Genomic DNA, 22,651 nt, shown 5'->3' on the forward strand with positions numbered 1-22,651 from the left:
CAGTGTCAGTAATATTGACAAAGTATAACCAGTAGGGGGCAGTCATTATGCTGGAGGACTAGTGGTTATTTTATATAAGGCTACGAAGTGAAAAGTAGAGAATCTACCATAGTGACATATGGGCAATCAAAAACCTTCATTTTGAAGTTGTCTTAGTAAAATCTTTGTTTCAAAGTCATCAAGGTTCACAAAAATATAGCACTTATGGCACCTATGGCATATTCCACATATGGCTTTTGCTCTCAGACAAAACAGTTACTCCTTTTAAAAAGTTTCAACTACATATATATGTGTCAATTTGTGACGTAGCATTGCACTTCTCTATGACTTAGTATTAACTACTGTATTTTTATATTTTATATGTATGTATCAATAGCTACACCTAGCATAAATGATGCAAAAAAAAACAGATGGGAAGGCACTACAAGAAATTGACTTGAGATAACAGAGATTTTAAAATGGACATTTCTCAGATGGTGGATAACCAGCTTTCACAGCTAGGTTGACTATGGTTCTACTATCAGTGAACATTTTTAATTTAGCTACTAAGTATCCAAGAGATTGCAAAACGCGTGAGCTCCTATGAAGTTCTTTAAAACTTGTATTATTCACTATGAGACAGCAATGTGAACTTAGTTAAAATATTTATATATTTATAAATATAATCACTTTACCATCCTTCGTTTGAGAAAGTATTCCAGCACCCAGCTTGCTGTTCTATCAGTAGCTGCTCAATTTCTATTAACTTATCTCGAAACGTCTGACATGCTTTTTTCATGTTTTCCAAGTCACAGTCTGTATGCTGTAAAAGAGAAGTAAAATATTAGAGCATAAATGATCTGAGACCAAGTGCAATAATCCTCTTAAATTCATCTTGACTTAAAGGGATACTAAACCCATTTTTTATCTTTAATGATTCAGATAGAGCAGGCAATTTTAAGCAACTTTCTACTTTACTCCTATTATCAATTTTTCTTCATTCTCTTGCTATCTTTATTTAAAAAGCAGGAATGTAAAGCTTAGGAGCCGGCACAGTTTAAGTTCAGCACCCTGGATAGCGCTTGCTTATTGGTGGCTACATTGAGCCTCCAATCAGCAAGCATAACCCAGGGTCTGAACCAAAAACGGGCCGGCTCCTAAGCTTTACATTCCTGCTTTTTAAATAAAGATAGCAAGAGAAAATTTGTTGAGGAGTAAATTAGAAAGTTGCTTAAATTGCATGCTGTATCTGAATCATTAAAGAAAAAAATGGGGGTTTAGTATCCCTTTAATTACTAGAAATGACTGTCACATTTTAAGGTCAGAAAACCCATTGTGACAGAGTAAACTCTATATTGATTAACTGATTTACTGAGTTTTCTTTAAACAGTCTATGAATAATATGATTTTTTTCATCAAGTATCAATCATTAAGGAATATTGAACTGTTTTCTTTGTTCCATCTCAAACAAGGGCTTATATTATATTGGAGTTGTAAGTTTAACATCTAGGGGCCGATTTATCAAGGGCCGAATGGCCCCTGTTTCCGTGCAAGCCTTCAGGCTCGCCGGAAGCAGCAGTTATGAAGCAGCGATCTTAAGACTACTGCTCCTTAACTGGCCCACTGCCTCTGAGGCTGAGGACATCAATCCGCCCGATCCTATAAGATCAGGTTGATTGACACCCCATGCTAGCAGCCGATTGGCCGCGAATCTGCAGGGGGCGGCATCGCACAAGCAGTTCACCAGAACTGCTTGTGCAATGTTAAATGCCAACAGCATATACTGCTGTCGGCATTCAGCGATGTCTGGTGGACATGATACGCTATAGCTTATCATATCTGCCAGACATTGGTAAATCGGCCCCCTAGTATTAACAACAGAAATCTTCCTTACAGTCTTGGGAACTGGGCATAAGATATTAACACCTAGGCATGTAACTTAGATTTTTCATTAATTTACTTAAACAGACATAAAACCCCCTCAAAAAAATGTCATGACTCAGATAGAGCATACAATTTTACACAACTTTCCAAATTTGATTAATTCTCTTGGTATCCTTAGTGGAATGAGCAGCAATGCACTGATGACCAACACTGCTCAGGTTAAATCAAAAGCTCTTATAGATATTAGAATTTGAAAGTAAAAAGGTAGTACTGGAGAGAAAGCCAAAAGTACGCTAACATCTGAAGGTGGTTTAGTGTGGCTACACCAAATCCCACATCTCACGGACTTCTATGAGGCACACTACAGAACTCTGTTCTGGCTTTTGCTGGACTACTACTACTAACCTGAAGGTGCGCTAAGTCAAATAGTTATATAGATATATATATGTGTAATACTTTATTTTAATATGTTTTACATGTGTTATAATGCACTTTTATTCTAGCCCTTACACTTTACTTTAGGTCTCCAGTCACGAGCGATGTTATGTGTTGTATTTATATGAGCAATGTTTAGCGTTTATTACAAGATTGTCTGCTATTCATAGCACATACCCACAATATCAATAGTGCTCCACTTGTAATATGGGCCCATATTAGGTAAGCCAATGACAAGAGGCATATATGTCCAGCCACTAATCACCAGCTAGTCAGTAGTGCATTGCTGCTTCTGAGCCTACCTAGGTGTGCATTTATTAAAGGATACCAAGCGAACAAAGCAAATTAAATACTAGAAGTATATTGGAAAGTTGTTTAAAACTGCATGCTCTATCTAATCATAAAGTTTTAATTTTGACTTTACTGTCCCTTTAATGAATTATCCCTTCAGTATTTATTGATTTTCCAAAAAATAATAAAAATCAGTCATTCACAGTGTAATGAATTCATGGTTAGTTAAATCATTGTTAATTTATTTACGTATTTGTTTGTTTGTTTATTAAATTGATTATTTTACACAGAACTAACACCATACAGCATTTTTTTTTAACTAAATAGAGCCAGTTCAGGAAATTATAATTAAAAGCATCTAACAACCTGATATAGCTTTTCCTATTAATACTTACCACTGAGACATTTGTAAGGGATTCTTTCAACAACTTCAAAGTATCAGTCAATTCTTTCTCTATTGTTGATTTGTTGTGTTTATAAATTGGTGGAAACCTTGAACAATGACAGTGACAATGAATGCAGCAGTGACAGCAATGACTACACATGCATCTCAGTGTTTGGTGGTGGTGGGCATGATTTAGATGCCAAAGACCAGTGTCAAAAGAAAGTGACTCTGTGAGAAGACAACATCCATGAACCATGCAGTGATTGTCAGTGCAACAGTGACCTCTCATTTCCATATCAGTTTGACTAAAGGCTTCTTTTTTCTGTGCATTCAAATTCTCCACACAATATCCATTTCTTTCAGAATTTGCAGTACAAAAAGAATGTTGTCTACTTAAGCAATCAGTATTTTGGAAATCTGACATTAAATTTGGAGACATCTGAATCGTCACAGACTTGTAAATATTAGTATTTAATTCTGTTTGAAATGTGTACTTTGGTTCAGCCTTTAGGAAATCTACACTATCATCATCAGCTAGTGTTTGGTGGCTGGACCTCAAATGGTCATTTAATGGTGACGGTGTCCTAGTTGTGTCTGATGAATAGATTGAACTTTCATAGTAGTCATCAATTTCAACATCAGTAATATCACTGTTTTCTGTATAATTTGCATCCTGAAGTTCACTTACACATCTTTCTAGATTACTATCTAATCCCATTTCATCATGTTCATCATCATGATTGATATTGTCTTGGTGTTCAATTTCTTTGCTTAAATAATGTGTCATATACACTGGGAATTGGAATTCTTGAGCGTCAATATCTACTTCATCTTCTTGATCTTTTAGTTTGAGTTCCTGGGATAATCGTACAACACCAACCAATACTTCAGGGTCAGTTTCTTTGTTTGCCTTTGACTCTTGAAGGAAGTTACAGGTCATGTTATTATTTTCTTCTTGGAAGGGAAGGGAGCAATGCTTCCCTATGAGAGTTGCTTGGCTGTCAATACTATCTGAACTTAGATTTAAACTTTCATGTAGATTCTGTAGACAAAAAAATAACAATATATTGCTTTTGCTAAAGTATTATATTATTAAGAAAAAGAAACAAAGCAAAACAAGGATTTTTTTAATTTTCTGATTAATTATTCTAAATTCTAATTCTTTTTCATTGAGTTATTCTAGCTACAAGCAGGTGATGTAACCATAGTTAAGTCACTTTTAGACAGTAATTGTGTGGTAGGCTACAATTACTAGCTGGTACATTCAATATGACCTTTATAATAAGATGGTTGTATGACTGCCCTACCATAAGATGAGGTCCTCCTTTCTGGTTTGCCAATCAATAAATGTTTGCAGTACAATGTCTATCATCTATAATGTTTTTGCACAATCAAACATAACCATTAAGGAACTAGATTTTATTACTTCTAGAATTTTCATATTCAAATAAATTTTGCAGGCTATAGTAAGTGGACATGTTAGTGTTGACGCCACCAAGCAGAAGCAGTTTGAAAATTAGGTATTAGCACTGAGTGGTCCTTTATAGTGATGGTAACTTCAACTGGTACAAAATAAAAACCTTTAGAACTGTGCATGTGATCGCGTCTCCTTGCACAATTCAAATGACTTTTTTTTATTAATTTTTTTAATGTGAGTGCCATACTAAACTGAAGATTGGTTAAAAGAAAAAAAAAAACACTTTATAAAAAACAATGGCCGGAGCAAGGATTAGAAGATAAGGTATACTGCAGGATCTAAAGCTAACAGTCTTTTATATAAAAATTGTTGAATTAAACTGAGATCTTATTAGGGAACCAATTACATTTACCATCACCTTAATTAATGTGTATCCAGCTACACTAGCTGTGTCACAACTCTCTTCTAATTGAAACCCTTTTTTATAGACTGAAATGCACTACATAAGATCCATTATGGAAAAATTAAAAGGACATACAGTTACTTACTACAAAGGAGCTCTTTGAACAGTCAATACAATAACTTGCCTGTCAAAATGATACATTTTTTATTTACCACAAAATAGTGAAATACAGCAAAAGACATAGGGGACGATTTATCATTGCGTCTATCTCGACGCATTCGCTGGAGTCAATAAATTGTGTTTGAGTATTGCGTCAAATTTGGTGTGAAGTGGAGAGTGGGACTTGTATTACACGCGTTAAACATGGTGCAAATAGATTTATAAAAAAAAAATGAAGTTGGCTATAATGTAATGTATTTATTTGATTTTTATCTCTTTATCTACTAGTGCACCAAATTTGTAGCAATAATATTGTCCCCTTGCTTTGTAATGAGAGACAAAGATGTAACATAATCCATAAGTAGGGTAACATCTCCTTAATTTACTTTATCTAATAAGCTTCATTGTCTTGCAGCATCGAAGATAACCTTTCTGTGTTTTCAGACTCCAATTGATTTCTATGGCATTCGCGGCCTCAAGGGTGGCTGTTTGAACGATAGGTATGCTGTGTCGGAATAGACGCGAGCATACCTGTTGAATGTTTGATAAATTGGCAAGAGGGTCAAATAGAGTCGAAAGTGATGGTGGATGATCAGTATTCCGCTCGAATAACACAAGCATCGATCTGCATCAGATTGATATAACGGCAGCGTATATTACGTCACACATTTCAACATTTGACAATCTTGACACTTTGTTAACTACGGCGGATAAACTTTGCGTCTAATTTGACGCGGCCTTCCAGCGCATTAGCAATTGAAGCTTTGATAAATCAGCCCTATTATCTCTTATGTAAGATATTTTTTATGTGGTTTTATGCTGCAATTCTAAACTTCTTTACTATGTCTTACTTGCAGAGGTAAAGGTTCCGAGGGGTCCTCTTGAAATCCGCTACTGTCTGACTGGCAGCTGTTTGTCCTCCTCATTTCTCCATCTGAAAAAATACAATGTTTGGTTTGAGATGACATTACTGTAACTTCTATCTCTGTCTATTATCTAATCTAAAGGTTTTATTGCTATCTATCATCTATCTATCTATCATCTATCTCTATCTGTCTGTCTGATGTCTGTCGGTCTGATCTATTCCATGACATTAGAAGAGCTATTACATTTGTATTACAGTTTGCAAGAGACCCTGCAACAACACTATTCTAGTCCATCCAAAAACACACTTTACACAATAGAATTTTTATTTATGAATGCGATAAAAAACGTGAATTATAAATTACACGAAATTATATGAAATGATTAATTGCACATATGCCAGTAATTGATATTAACTAACAGTTAACGCTTGCACTCTAACCCAACGCTAATTTAGACAGTGGAGTAGATTTATTAAATGCTGTGTGGACATGATTCGCTGTAGCTGTCGGCATTCAATAATGCACAAGCATTTCTTGTGAAATGCTTGTGCAATGCTGCCCCCCCTGCCCCCTAAAAGGTGGCAGACAAGTTAAGAAGCTGCGGTCTTACGCCTGCTGCTTCTTAACTTCAGTTCCCCACTCATTGCGATTGTTATACCTAACTTCAGTTTCCAGCAAGCCAGAAACTTCGGGCGCAGAAAGCAGCATCCGCTGCTTGCTAAATCTAGCCCCTAAAGTAAAGTGTTAGAACTAAAAAAAAGTATAATAAAACATATGTAAAACACATTAAAATAAAGTATTAGACTCATGTATATACATATTTAATTTAAAATATAGGTTTATTATTGAAATAAAATATAAACTATAAAATGTATATAGTTTTAAAGAAATTTGGTATATGACAAGGTGTTTGAAATGGGAAGGGCTCAAAGGTGTATACATTACTAAGGCTGTGCAATTAATCGTATGATGCAATTGATTGCGATATGAGGCTATGCAATATCTGAATCACATCAGGCTGCAATTTTTTATTGAAGCATAAAAAAAGGTATATATACCTTTAGCTTTAGCGCACTTAAAGGGATAGTCTAGTCAAAATTAAACGTTCATGATTCAGATAGAGCATGCAATTTTAAGCAACTTTCTAATTTACCCCTATTAATCAATTTTACTTTGTTTTCCCTTGCTATCTTTATTTAAAAAAGCAAGAATTTAAGCTTAGGAGCTGGATTATTTTTGTTTCAAGCACCTGTGTAGCGCTTGCCTGATTGTGGGCTACATTTAGACACCAAACAGCAAGTGCTACCCAGGGTGTGGAACCAAAAATGGGCCCTGCTCTTAACCTTAGTTTTTTCCTTTTTCAAATAAAGATACCAAGAGAACAAATAAAAATTGATAATAGGAGTAAATTAGAAAGTTGCTTAAAATTGCATGTTCTATCTTAATCGTGAAAGTTTAATTTTGACTAGACTATCCCTTTAACTTAGTACACGAGCCAAAACAGGGTTTTATAGAGCACTTCATAGAAGTCTATGGGGAGAAGGACTCAGCACAGTCGCACAATCTCACCTCCAAATGTTAAGGTAACTGAGGCTTTAGCTGGAATAAACTTTACTTTCAACTTGTAAAATGAGCGCAAGCAGTGTTAGTGCTCAATAGTGCTAATATTTTTTTTTGCTCCACTTGTAATCTAGCGCTTTTGTGGACTATTTGATGTCTATTTGAAAGTGTGAGGCTTTTTTTCAATTAATGATCTAATGTTTTGGGTTTTATTTTTGGTAGAGAAATATACACAAAGTCAGTAAATGGCTACTTTGATTCGGTGTTAAGTGGGTTAGATATTTGTCTTTTTCATTAACCAATTGAGATTCAAATAGCCATTTAACCATTAGATTTCAAAAAGGACACTCTGAATCCAATTAGTGTTTTTTTACGTATATTTCCAGTGGATAAACCTGCACACATTTAGTTCATTCTGTACCTCCTTTTCATACTATACAGAATTGTATTTTATGTTTCCAATACTTGCCAATATATATTAACCGTGTCATAGTTAGCAGGTAATTTGACAACTGAGTGCTCATATCTGTGTGTTGGTTTACTTTTTGACAGGCAATTGCACAGATTCAGCACAATTCCTTAATCTATCATTTTATGTACTGGGTGAAGATTTTAAAAATATTAGATTAACCATTTGACAGCTGGACTGTCATGTGACCCAGTTAAAGGGATATGAAACCCATTTTTTTCGTTCTTAATTCAGATAGGGCAGCAATTTTAAGTAGCTTTCTAATTTACTCCTCATCAATTTTTCTTCGTTCTCTTGGCATCTTTATTTGAAAAAGCATTTAACCACCAATCAGCAAGTGCTACCCAGGTTCTGAGCCAAAAATGGTCCGGCTCCTAAACTTACATTCCTGCTTTTTCAAATAAAGATACCAAAAGAACAAAGGCAATTTGATAAGAGGAGTCAATTAGAAAGTTGCTTAAAATTGCATGCTCTATCAGAATCATGAAAGAAAAAATGTGGGTTTCGCATCCCTTTTCCTAAAGGTTACATTTATCCAAGTTAAAGGGATATAAATCATCTTTTAAAGATGCATATCTTACAAAACCAATTCACCACAGTGGTGTAAATTGTCTACTGACAAAATAAATATTTTACTAGCAGTTTTGCATTGTTTTGCAGCCATGGGACGCAACACTTGAAAAGGTTCTTGAGTATGTTTAGCTTATCTCCATTGCTGCTAGAGACAGTTATGTGAGCTCCTTCACTGATTAAGCAATAACTCTGTAGAATGTTGCATGGTCATAGTCCTGGATCTTTCAAGTGAAAACCTAGCTTTTAAAGGGCTGATTAACATATATTTTTTACTCCACCTAGTTAAATGTTGAGTTCAATGTCACTTAAAGTTATTTTGAACTGGCACATATTCTCTGTCTTTAAAAATCAATATTTTAGTAATGCATTTCACACTTTGTTCCTAAATATAATGCTATATTCAAAAGAGGAAAATGCAACATTTCTTGTAAATACATATTTGATAGAACCAAACATCACAGGGGACATTTAAGATTTAAGGCCTAGATTACAAGTGGAGAGCAAACATTTGCACCTGACCATTAAGGGGTTTATCACAAGGGTTTTCCCTCCTCTGGCTTCCCACTGGTATTATGAGTTAAAAGTAAACACGATCGATTGAGTACAGTCGCGATTTACACTAGAATGATTACAGCGACATCAGATCTCTGGCTGTTTTGCAAAACATAAAAGTTGCAAAAATACATTACAAAATATAGTTACACTCATAATAACACAATCTAATAAAAATGATAAAAAAAAGTGTTAGAAAAAAAAGGCAGGCAAAGGAATTTAAGATAGACATATATACTTATACATATCTAAAGATATATATATATATATATATATATATATATATATATACACACACACACATTTATATATATATACCACACCTTGGCAGGCCCGGGGTTAACTGCCTCTGACTCTGGATATAGTGTAGCTTTAAGTGAGTGCGATAGCAACCAAAGCTGAGCCTGTTTAGGAGTCATGGGATGTGTACCTGGTCCAGTCTGAGAGTGCTGTCCCCTTTTCCTTGTTTTGCTTATGCCTAGGGTGATTACATAAGTCCCTGAACCCTCACTTCCCAGTTTGCTTGATTAAGAGCTTGAATTTGTGTGCGGGGCTGCATTTGTGTGGCTGTATTAGGGACCCAGGTTTTTGTAAGAGACCTTGATGTGGTGCCTGGGCTTGTCCCATTTGGCCAAATGCGGCAACTGACTCTTCCAGTTTTGCTTTTAATCTTAGCTGAGAGCTTGTGAGTGAGTGCTGGACTTTTTCTGTGTGCTGTGTTATATATATGTTTATATGTGTGTACATATGTATTTATATATTTATATGTGTATATATGTACTGTATTTACATAAATGCAAATATAAAACATAAATACATATGTAAACATATATAGACATTTATATATAAGTGCATTGGAGCACTTTGCAGTTAAGTAGATGAAAACATCTATACTTTATATATACTGTATATATATATATATATATATATATATATATATATATATATATATATATATATATATATATATATGTATAGGAATATGTTGTACCAAAATACCATCAGATATATGTAGAAATATTTATTGATGAATAAATAGAACATATTCTTCTATGTGCAGAACACTGAAATGTGAAATATTCATATTTTCATGTTGAGTTAGCTCAAATGAGAATATGCGATCTGGTTTGCTCCAGATTGCGGTGTTTTTTTCCCATTGTTTTCCTCCATTGACTTCTATGGGGGAATATGTGAACGCGCACGTGATATTCTAGCTTAGACTTTTTGCGCTCATCGGGTTAGCACACGAGCAAAAACAGTTTACTTTCAACTCGTAATATGAGTGCAACCCAACGAGTGCAAAAAGTTTACTTCTAGCGCAATTAACACTCAAGCGGAAGCATTAATTTGCGCTCCACTCGTAAGCTGGCCCTAAATGTGTAACTGTGTGATATTCAGTAATCCCTATTTCTGAGAAGTCATTTACTAAAACCTATCCTCGTCCTGTAAATTAGAATGTGAATGTTCATCTTGGAAAAGAGTGTAATGGTGTATACAAAAATGCATCTTTTTAATAAATAAATAGTTCTATAAAATTGCCACTGGATGGCAGAAACAGCTCATGTTTGGTTTTTCTGTTACAGGTTGGGCTAAAGATTTCTAGTCAACATTTGAAAAACACAATAGTGATATCAGTAATGCACATCATTATTTAAAGTGGCATTAAAGGTTTTTTTGTACTGACTGGCAAATGAACAACATGCAACAAAATGTTTTAAAAGCATTTAAATTGTGACAACGTTAAAGGGACACTGTACTGTATTTTTTTCCCTCAGTTTTAGTCCTAGATTCTAGTGCAGCAGAAACATATTTTATATATATATATATCTCAATAATAAAAATGTTGCATAGGAATTTAGCGCATCTAGTCAAGTATCCCCGCTTGCTTTTGCCCAGTAAAACACCATATACATTGTTACCAACGCAGAAGAGGATTCTGGGTAAGATATGCAAATTAGATATGCAAAATCTCAGACTTTTTGCATCAAATACTGTTTTAACACAGCGATCCCTTAATAGGGTTACTGCCGCAAATACAGAAATCACTGATAGACAGTCTGTTTCATTCTTATTAGAACTCTTCAGTAGCAGATAGATTTCTGATTGCTACTTAGATAATGCTAATTTCAGGGCTAAATCAAAATTCATTAAAATTAATTATTAATAATAATAATAACCATAATTTTAATGAATATATATATATATATATATATATATAATATATATATATATATATATATATATATATATATATATATATATATATATATAAATAAAAAAATAATTCCAATATGTAAACTTCTGAAAAGTCCTGGCGAGTGCACTCCTCATTATTTTTTTATTTACCTATCTGTTGCACCCTGGGCATTGGAACTGGATTTCTGGAGTGCTTGTCTATCCTGAACTTTTATATATATATATATATATATATATATATATATATATATATATATATATATATATATATATATATAGATAGATAGATAGTAATTCCATAAACCCAAAAGACCATATATTTAGGAGAAAATCACCATGCGCAGTGAGTAGCATCTTATGTATTTCAAACATGTATAGGTGACCGAAAAAGATAAAATAGAAACCTGCTCTGCTGTAGTCAATCATGATGTGAGATTTACTTAGATGTACTCACTGAAGTGAATAGACAGAAATTGAATTTCAAAGCCATTTCAATCTACTAGAAGAACTGCCATATATACTGCATTAGAACAACAATTCAAGTGAGTATATAGCAGGGAACTTATGTTATACACCTGATAAACAAATACAAAATATTATATTATCATATTTCAGGCTCTTTTAAACCCTTTAACTGCTGAGCTATGCTTTAACTTTATACCCCAAGTAGCAGGCAATTGCTTTTTGAACAATGGGTCTTGAGAGATTGTAGGGCATAAAGAAGCTGAGATCTAGGGGTTTGAAGTCTTACCCCCTTCATCCTTCGCCACTAAGCTCTCTGCAGTACCCAGCAATGCCAAGCCACTAAACCACCAGGGATACAGGTAGGGATGGGCGAATGTTTCTATAAATTCCAAATTTAAAACGAATTTTGATACATTCGTTCGTTTCAAATCGAATTTTGAATGTTTATATAACATTCTAACATTCTATTTTCGAATTTTCATTTTCGAATTTTTCAATAAAATTTGAAAATATTTGTTCGATTAATAGAATGTTTAGCTATGTATTCATTCTATTTCGAAATGTAATATTCGAATTCGAATGTGACATTCGAATTTGAATTTGACATTCAAATTTGAAATAGTATTTCTAGTCTACAACTGTGTTTTATAAATGTAATATTCGAATTTGAATGCTACATTCGTATTCAAATGTCACATTCAAATTTAATGTGATATTCGATTTGAATGTGACATTCGAATTCGAAATAGTATTTCTAGTATAATACTGTGTTTTATAAATGTATTATTCGAATTTGAATGTGACATTCAATTCGAATGTGATATTCGATTCGAATGTGACATTCGTAATAGTGTTTCTAGTCTACAATTGTGTTTTATAAATGTAATATGCAAATTCGAATGTGACATTCGAAAACTGTAAATAACATTCGAAAATCGAATTTTTAAGAATATTCATTCTTATCAACATTCTATTAGGTAAATTGAATTTCTACAATAACATTCGTTCTAACATTCTAATTCAGATATAAACACATTCGCCCATCCCTAGATACAGGGATAAGTGCAGGGAGGGCAACATTTAGCTCTGAAAGTGCCACCCCCCCCCCCCCCACGAATGGCAACACATATTTGTCATCTGCACTTTAAAAATTGTGCAGATAATGAAGAAGTGTTGTCACGTGCGGTAAAAGGATTAAAGGAGTTTGTAGAAGGATTTTCACAGATCTTCACAGGAGCAAAACATATGTAGTAAACAGCAAACATACCAGACAATTAAAGAGCCATTATAGTTCAATCTGTAAGAGCATGTAAATGTAATACTATCGACCCTGCAGTACTGTGTGTTTAACCCTCTGCTCATGACTTTCGGTGTACTGCTGGTCCCAATGGGGAAATGATGCAGATCCAATCAGCAGTGCTAGTTGCACATCTGAGTCGTTTGGACGACTAATTGGATCAGTGGTGAGTTCTGCTCAGGATCAGCAGTGCTCCACTGGTCTGAGCTGTCACTTCTACTGTGTGTTTAACACATTTGCAGGGGTTAAACATACAGTACTGCAGAGTCGATAGGCTTAAAGTTACATGCCCGAATGGATTGCAGCATGCAATTTTTTTTTATTATAATAGTCTTTTAAGTTAAAATTGATGATGATTGTCCAGTGTATCTGAATGCATTTTTTTTTATTTTCATTTCAAGTGACAATGTACTCAGGCAAGTATTTAATTGTACTCAAAGCTACTGCAGAAACACCCTTTCAAATAGGCTGGCCTCTCTTTTCCATTCCCACTGGGAGGTTGATTTAAGTTGCTGTCTATATTTTATATAGGTGAAGGTTTTAATATGCAAAAGCTGCTATTTCAAATGACAAAATAAATATGCATTAGCTGTTTGCATTTAATACAACCCAGCAAATAAAAAAGATCAATGGAAATACTTTAAAGGGGAGAAAAAATGATAGTAAAGTGTCCCTTTAATAAAATAATATCAATTAATGGTATGTGTGAAATTAGCAATTTAATTTCACTTTCCATAATTTTATAGTTAATATTTTTTTTTAAATGATCAAACACTTTACTTCAAATACAAAATGGACATTGTGATGTCAGTATTTAAGTTGTGTGGAAATTTCATAGTGCAAAAGGGTAATCTGAACTATACTTTGAATAAACCACTAAACAGTCTTTTTACTGACGTAGGCTGAACATGAGCACATATATACAAAAAGCCAAGGCCTCTGAAAGCAGACTCAATAAGGGGGTTCAAAAAGTCAAGGCTGTGGAATATTTAATGTCCAAATATTATTTAAAAATTTGCTGAAAAATTATTTTTAAATGGAGTACGATCAGGGCCAGACTAAGATCAAATATAGGCTTAGGCATGTAAAGGTAGGGCAGCAAACCCCCATGCCATTTGTTACTCAATAAAATATAATGTACAATTTGAGTGACATAAACATTTAAATTTTTTAAAACCTTTCTGTCTCTGTAATTTGTAAACGCCAGACGCTATTGAAGATCACATCCATATAAAGAATAACTGCTTGCTGCTCATCAGCTTGTGAATTCAGGATCATTTAAAATAACAGACACCTGAACACTTGTCCTCACAGGTAAGCTGCTAGTGAATGCTACATTTAGAGATCAAGTGGATCTTTAGATTGGTCTTAAAGAGACATTAAACACTAAGGGCCCGATCCGATATGCAGCGCCGCCCACAAAAGCCGGCGACGCCAAATTTTGCGCGGGTTTGGTATCCTATATACGGCGTAACCTAGAAGTTACGCTTGTATATTTCTGCCTTCGCCCGTAGTTTTTTGGGCCATAAACAGGTATAACAAACCCGCGCAGTTTGGTATCCAATATACAGCGTAAGGACTTACGTGGCGAAAATGGAGAAATCTTACTCCATTTTCACCTCGCCACAAAATGCAGCCGTAGTAAGCCTTACGCTGTGTATTGGAGCCCCGTAACTCCCTAAACTACCTGCCAAATAAAACATAACACCTAACGCATGCGCAATGTCTATCTACCTGTCAACCGCGATCCCCCGCCGCAATCCCTAATAAAGTATTTAACCCCTAAACTGCTGCTCCCGGACCCCGCCGCCACCTACATTAAATGTATAACCCCCTAATGTGAGCCCCTTACACCGTCGCCACCTACATTACATACCCCCTAATGTGAGCCCCTTACACCGTCGCCACCTACATTACATACCCCCTAATGTGAGCCCCTTATACCGCCGCCACCTTCATTACATACCCCCTAATGTGAGCCCCTTACACCGCCGCCATCTACATTACCTACCCCCTAATGTGAGCCCCTTACAGCGCTACCATCTACATTACCTACCCCCTAATGTGAGCCCCTTACACCGCTGCCATCTACATTACCTACCCCCTAATGTGAGCTCCTACCCTGCCGCCAGCTATATTAAAATTATTAACCCCTAATCTAATCCCCCTACCCCGCCGCCAGCTATATTAAATTATTAACCCCTAATCTAATCCCCCTACACCTGCCGCCAGCTATATTAAAATTATTAACCCCTAATCTAATCCCCCTACACCGCCGCCAGCTATATTAAAATTATTAACCCCTAATTTAATCCCCCTACACCGCCGCCAGCTATATTAAATACATTAACCCCTAATCTAATCCCCCTAAAGTAATCACCTCTATTACCAGCCCTTAAAAGGGCCTTTTGCGTGACATTGCCCCAAAGTAACAGCTCTATTGCCAGCCCTTAAAAGGGCTTTTTGCAGGGCATTTCCCCAAAGTAATCAGCTCTTTTACCAGCCCTTAAAAGGGCTTTTTGCGGGGCATTGTCACAAAGTAATCAGCTCTTTTGCCTCTAATCTAAATCCCCCTACACCGCCGCCACCTATAATAAATGTATTAACCCCTAATCTAATCCCCCTACACCGCCGCCACCTATATTAAATACATTACCCCTAATCCCCCTACACCGCCGCCACCAATATTAAATAGATTAACCCCTAATCTAATCCCCTACACCGCCGCCACCTATATTAAATAGATTAACCCCTAATCTAATCCCCCCTACACCGCCGCCAGCTATATTAAAATTATTAACTCCTAATTTAATCCCCCTACACCGCCGCCAGCTATATTAAATACATTAACCCCTATTCTAATCCCCCTAAAATAATCACCTCTATTACCAGCCTTTAAAAGGGCCTTTTGTGTGACATTGCCCCAAAGTAACAGCTCTATTGCCAGCCCTTAAAAGGGCTTTTTGCGGGGCATTTCCCCAAAGTAATCAGCTCTTTTACCAGCCCTTAAAAGGGCTTTTTGCGGGGCATTGTCACAAAGTAATCAGTTCTTTTGCCTCTAATCTAAATCCCCCTACACCGCTGGCACCTATAATAAATGTATTAACCCCTAATCTAATCCCCCTACACCGCCGCCACCTATATTAAATACATTACCCCCTAATCTAATCCCCCTACACCGCCGCCACCTATATTAAATAGATTAACCCCTAATCTAATCCCCCTACACCGCCGCCACCTATATTAAATAGATTAACCCCTAATCTAATCCCCCTACACTGCTGCCAGCTATATTAACTATATTAACCCTAATTATATTAGGGTTAATATAGTTAATATAGTTATTATATTATATATATTAACTATATTAACCCTAATTATATTAGGGTTAATATAGTTAATATCGTTATTATATTATATATATATTAACTATATTAACCCTAATTATATTAGGGTTAATATAGTTAATATCGTTATTAAATTATATATATATAAAGTATAATAACCCTATCTAACTCTAACACCCCTAACCAAATTCTTATTAAAATAAATCTAATTAATATTAATATTATTAATTAAAATATTCCTATTTAAATCTAAATACTTACCTATAAAATAAACCCTAAAATAGCTACAATGTAATTAATAATTTCATTGTAGCTATTTTAGGGCTTATATTTATTTTACAGGTAACTTGGTATTTATTTTAACTAGGTACAATAGCTATTAAATAGTTAATAACTATTTAATAGCTACCTTGTTAAAATAATTACCAATTTACCTGTAAATAAATCCTAACCTAAGTTACAAATACACCTACACTATGAATAAATTAAATAAACTACAAATATCTAAACTAAAATACAATTAAAAAAACTAAACAAAATCACAAAAAACAAACACTAAATTACATAAAATAAAAAAAGATTACAAGAATTTAAAGCTAATTACACCTATTCTAAGCCCCCTAATAAAATAACAAAGCCCCCCAAAATAAAAAAATTCCCTACCCTAAACTAAATTACAAAAGTTAACAGCTCTATTACCAGCCCTTAAAAGGGCTTTTTGCGGGGCATGCCCCAAAGAAATCAGCTCTTTTGCCTGTAAAAAAAAAACCCACAATACCACCCCCAACATTACAACCCACCACCCACATACCCCTACTCTAAACCCACCCAAACCCCCCTTAAAAAAAACCTAACACTAAGCCCCAGAAGATCTCCCTACCGTGAGTCGTCTTCACCCAGCCGGGCCGAACTCTTCATCCAATCCGGGCGATGTCTTCATCCAAGCGGCAAAGAAGAAAGTCTTCCATCCGGCGATGTCTTCATCCAAGCGGCAAAGAAGAAAGTCTTCCATCCGGCGATGTCTTCATCAAGCGGCAAAGAAGAAGTCTTCCATCCGGCGATGTCTTCATTCAAGCGGCTTAGAAGAGGTCCCCCATTGGGGCGAAGTTTTCTTCCAAGCGGCATCTTCAATCTTCTTTCTTCGGCCCTCCGACACGGAACATCCATCTTGCCCGACGACTGAACGACGAATGAAGTTTCATTTAAATGACGTCATCCAAGATGGCGTCCGTCGAATTCCGATTGGCTGATAGCCAATTGGAATTAAGGTAAGAAAATCTGATTGGCTGATTCAATCAGACAATCAGATTCAAGTTCAATCCGATTGGCTGATCCAATCAGCCAATCAGATTGAGCTCGCATTCTATTGGCTGTTCCAATCAGCTAATAGAATGCAAGCTCAATCTGATTGGCTGATTTTCTTACCTTAATTCCGATTGGCTGATAGAATTCTATCAGCCAATCGGAATTCGACGGACGCCATCTTGGATGACGTCATTTAAAGGAAACTTCATTCGTCGTTCAGTCGTCGGGCCAGATGGATGTTCCGCGTCGGAGGGCCGAAGAAAGAAGATTGAAGATGCCGCTTGGAGGAAAACTTTGCCCACAATGGAGGACCTCTTCTTTGCCGCTTGGAGGAAGACATCGCCGGGATGGAAGACTTCTTCTTTGCCGCTTGGATGAAGACATCGCCGGGATGGAAGACTTCTTCTTTGCTGCTTGGATGAAGACATCGCCCGGATTGGATGAAGAGTTCGGCCCGGCTGGGTAAAGACGACTCAAGGTAGGGAGATCTTCTGGGGCTTAGTGTTAGGTTTTTTTAAGGGGGGTTTGGGTGGGTTTAGAGTAGGGGTATGTGGGTGGTGGGTTGTAATGTTGGGGGGTGGTATTGTGTTTTTTTTTTACAGGCAAAAGAGCTGTTTACTTTGGGGCATGCCCCGCAAAAGGCCCTTTTAAGGGCTGGTAATAGAGCTGTTAACTTTTGTAATTTAGAATAGGGTAGGGAATTTTTTTTATTTTGGGGGGCTTTATTATTTTATTAGGGGGCTTAGAATAGGTGTAGTTAGCTTAAAATTCTTGTAATCTTTTTTTATTTTTTGTAATTTAGTGTTTGGTTTTTTTTGTAATTTAGTTTAGTGTATTTAATTGTATTTTAGTTTAGAGATTTGTAGTTTATTTAATTTATTGATAGTGTAGGTGTATTTGTAACTTAGGTTAGGATTTATTTTACAGGTAAATTGGTAATTATTTTAACAAGGTAGCTATTAAATAGTTATAAACTATTTATTAGCTATTGTACCTAGTTAAAATAAATACCAAGTTACCTGTAAAATAAATATAAACCCTAAAATAGCTACAATGTAATTATTAATTATATTGTAGCTATCTTAGGGTTTATTTTATAGGTAAGTATTTAGATTTAAATAGGAATATTTTAATTAATAATATTAATTAGATTTATTTTAATAAGAATTTAGTTAGGGGTGTTAGAGTTAGATAGGGTTATTATACTTAATATATATATATAATATAATAACGATATTAACAATATTAACCCTAATATAATTAGGTTTAATATAGTTAATATAGATAATATAATAACTATATTAACTATATTAACCCTAATATAATTAGGGTTAATATATTTAATATAGATGGTGGCGGTGTAGGGGGGTCAGATTAGGGGTTAATCTATTTAATATAGGTGGCGGCGGTGTAGGGGGATTAGATTAGGGGTTAATGTATTTAATATAGGTGGCGGCGGTGTAGGGGGATTAGATTAGGGGTTAATACATTTATTATAGGTGGCGGCGGTGTAGGGGGATTTAGATTATAGGCAAAAGAGCTGTTTACTTTGTGACAATGCCCCGCCAAATGCCCTTTTAAGGGCTGGTAAAAGAGCTGATTACTTTGGGGCAAAGCCCCGCAAAAAGCCCTTTTAAGGGCTGGCAATAGAGCTGTTTACTTTGGGGTAATGCCACGCAAAAAGCCCTTTTCAGGGCTATTTGTAGGGTTAGACTTAGGTTTAGTGGTCGGGATAGTTTAGTATTTTAGGGGTTAATTAATTTAATATAGGTAGCGGCGGTATAGGGGGATTAGATTAGGGGTTAATAAATGTAATATAGGTGACAGCGGTGTAGGGGGATTTAGATTAGGGGTTAATTAATTTAATATAGCTGGCGGCGGGGTAGGGGGATTTAAATTAGGGGTTAATTTTAATATAGCTGGCGGCGGGGTAGGGGGATTTAAATTAGGGGTTAATAATTTTAATATAGCTGGCGGCGGGGTAGGGGAATTAGATTAGGGGTTAATAATTTTAATATAGCTGGCGGCGGGGTAGGAGCTCACATTAGAGGGTAGGTAATGTAGGTGGCGGCGGTGTAAGGGGCTTACATTAGGGGGTAGGTAATGTAGGTGGCGGCGGTGTAAGGGGCTCACATTATGGGGTAGTTAATGTAGGTGGCGGCAGGGTCCAGGAGCGGCGGTTTAGGGGTTAATAACTTTATTAGGTGCGGCGGGAGTAGCGGTTTAGGGGTTAATACATTTTTTATTATTAGGAGAGTGAGGGGGGATAGCGGATAGAGGGTTAGACGTGTCGGGCTATGTTTGGGAGGCGTGTTAGACAGTACGGGAGATTTAATAACTTAGTCAGGTTTTGTATGCGCCGGCAATTTATAAAGTGCCATAAGTCACTGGCGACTCCAGAAATTTGTACTTACGCAGATTTCTGGACATCGCTGGTTTGTCAGACTTACGGCACTTTAGCATCTGACGGCGCCGTATATGTGATAGCTCGAGTTGCGAGCTGAAACTACGGGCGGCGGGGGTTTCCTCACTTGCGCCGCAAACTACGATCTATATCAGATTGCGCCCTAAATGCTAGATAGAATAATGCATTCAAAGTAAATATTAGTCTGAGTATAAATTGTAGATTAATTTTTTTAAAGTTTCATTAGCTGACAAAATAAGTGTAAAGTTTTAGGCCTAGATTTAGAGTTTTGTCGGTAACGACCCTCGTAGCTAAAGATGGCTTTTTTCTGGCCGCACCTTTTAAATACCTCTGGTATTGAGAGTTCACAGAATGGCTGCGTTAGGCTCAAAAAAGGGAGCGTACAGGCATATTTACCGCCACTGCAACTCTCGATACCAGAGTTGCCTACGGACGCGGCCAGCTTCAAAAACGTGCTCATGCACGATTCCCCCATAGAAAACAATGGGGCTGTTTGAGCTGAAAAAAAACCTAACACCTGCAAAAAAGCCGCGTTCAGCTCCTAACGTAGCCCCATTGTTTGCTATGGGGAAACACTTCCTACGTCTGCACCTAACACTCTAACATGTACCCCGAGTCTAAACACCCCTAACCTTACACTTATTAACCCCTAATCTGCCGCCCCCGCTATCGCTGACCCCTGCATATTATTATTAACCCCTAATCTGCCGCTCCGTAAACCGCCGCTACTTACATTATCCCTATGTACCCCTAATCTGCTGCCCCTAACACTGCCGACCCCTATATTATATTTATTAACCCCTAATCTGCCCCCCACAACGTCGCCTCCACCTGCCTACACTTATTAACCCCTAATCTGCCGAGCGGACCGCACCGCTATTATAATAACGTTATTAACCCCTAATCCGCCTCACTAACCCTATAGTAAATAGTATTAACCCCTAAACTGCCCTCCCTAACATCGCCAACACCTAACTTCAAACATTAACCCCTAATCTGCCGATTGGAGCTCACCGCTATTCTAATAAATGTATTAACCCCTAAAGCTAAGTCTAACCCTAACACTAACACCCCCCTAAGTTAAATATAATTTAAATCTAACGAAATTAATTAACTCTTATTAAATAAATTATTCCTATTTAAAGCTAAATACTTACCTGTAAAATAAATCCTAATATAGCTACAATATAAATTATAATTATATTATAGCTAGTTTAGGATTTATATTTATTTTACAGGTAACTTTGTATTTATTTTAACCAGGTACAATAGCTATTAAATAGTTAAGAACTATTTAATAGCTAAAATAGTTAAAATAATTACAAATTTACCTGTAAAATAAATCCTAACCTAAGTTACAATTAAACCTAACACTACACTATCAATAAATAAATTAAATAAAATACCTACAATTACCTACAACTAAACCTAACACTACACTATCAATAAATGAATTAAATACAATATCTACAAATAAATACAATTAAATAAACAAACTAAAGTACAAAAAATAAAAAAGAACTAAGTTACAAAAAATAAAAAAATATTTACAAACATTAGAAAAATATTACAACAATTTTAAACTAATTACACCTTCTCTAAGCCCCCTGATAAAATAACAAAGCCCCCCAAAATAAAAAAATGCCCTACCCTATTCTAAATTACAAAAGTTCAAAGCTCTTTTACCTTACCAGCCCTGAACAGGGCCCTTTGCGGGGCATGCCCCAAGAAATTCAGCTCTTTTGCCTGTAAAAAAACACATACAATACCCCCCCCAACATTACAACCCATCACCCACATACCCCTAATCTAACCCAAACCCCCCTTAAATAAACCTAACACTAAGCCCCTGAAGATCTTCGTACCTTATCTTCACCTCACCGGGTATCACCGATCCGTCCTGGCTCCAAAATCTTCTTCCAAGCCTAAGCGGGGGCTAGACATCCATCATCCGACGGCTGAAGAAGTCCAGAAGAGGGTCCAAAGTCTTCATCCTATCCGGGAAGAAGAGTAGATCCGGACCGGCAACCATCTTCTTCCAAGCGGCATCTTCTATCTTCATCCGATGAGGACCGGCTCCATCGTGAAGACCTCCAGTGTGGACCCATCTTCTTCCGACGACGTCCAACTGAAGAACGACGGTTCCTTTAATCAGAATCAAGTTCAATCCGATTGGCTGATTCGATCAGCCAATCAGATTGAGCTCGCATTCTATTGGCTGTTCCGATCAGCCAATAGAATGCAAGCTCAATCTGATTGGGCGATCGAATCAGCCAACCGGATTGAACTTGATTCTGATTGGCTGATTCCATCAGCCAATCAGAATTTTCCTTAGAGTAGGTGTAATTAGTTTAAAATTGTTGTAATATTTTTCTAATGTTTGTAAATATTTTTTTTATTTTTTGTAACTTAGTTCTTTTTTATTTTTTGTACTTTAGTTTTTTAAAGTCTGTCAGATTGTATGTGGAGTTACATACCAAGCAGACTGTTCTATAAATTGAAATATTATTTTCAGAGTTTGATTGAAGCTGCCATTGTTTGCAAATAGGATCTAAAATATTCTGGTCTTTGTTATTGATACAGGGATTGGTATTTATAGAAATCAAGTGTACCATGAATTCATAGATATTAAAGGGACAGTCA

At 36.1% G+C, this 22,651-nt stretch overlaps 1 protein-coding gene across 1 annotated transcript in view; it reads right to left on the bottom strand.

Annotated features, from left to right (window-relative positions):
- The window catches only part of ITPRID1 (ITPR interacting domain containing 1), a 410,540-nt gene that overhangs the window by 36,648 nt on the left and 351,241 nt on the right, over window positions 1-22,651 (bottom strand). Inside the window, exons 10-12 of the mRNA XM_053714442.1 lie at window positions 5,805-5,887; window positions 2,985-4,016; window positions 675-802 (exon numbers count right to left, since the gene is read on the bottom strand). Coding sequence (XP_053570417.1) covers window positions 675-802; window positions 2,985-4,016; window positions 5,805-5,887 — 1,243 coding nt within the window. The remainder of the gene's footprint in view (window positions 1-674; window positions 803-2,984; window positions 4,017-5,804; window positions 5,888-22,651) is intronic.

This window comes from Bombina bombina, chromosome 5 (assembly GCF_027579735.1).
Source record: "Bombina bombina isolate aBomBom1 chromosome 5, aBomBom1.pri, whole genome shotgun sequence".
NCBI classification, from domain to species: domain Eukaryota; kingdom Metazoa; phylum Chordata; class Amphibia; order Anura; family Bombinatoridae; genus Bombina; species Bombina bombina.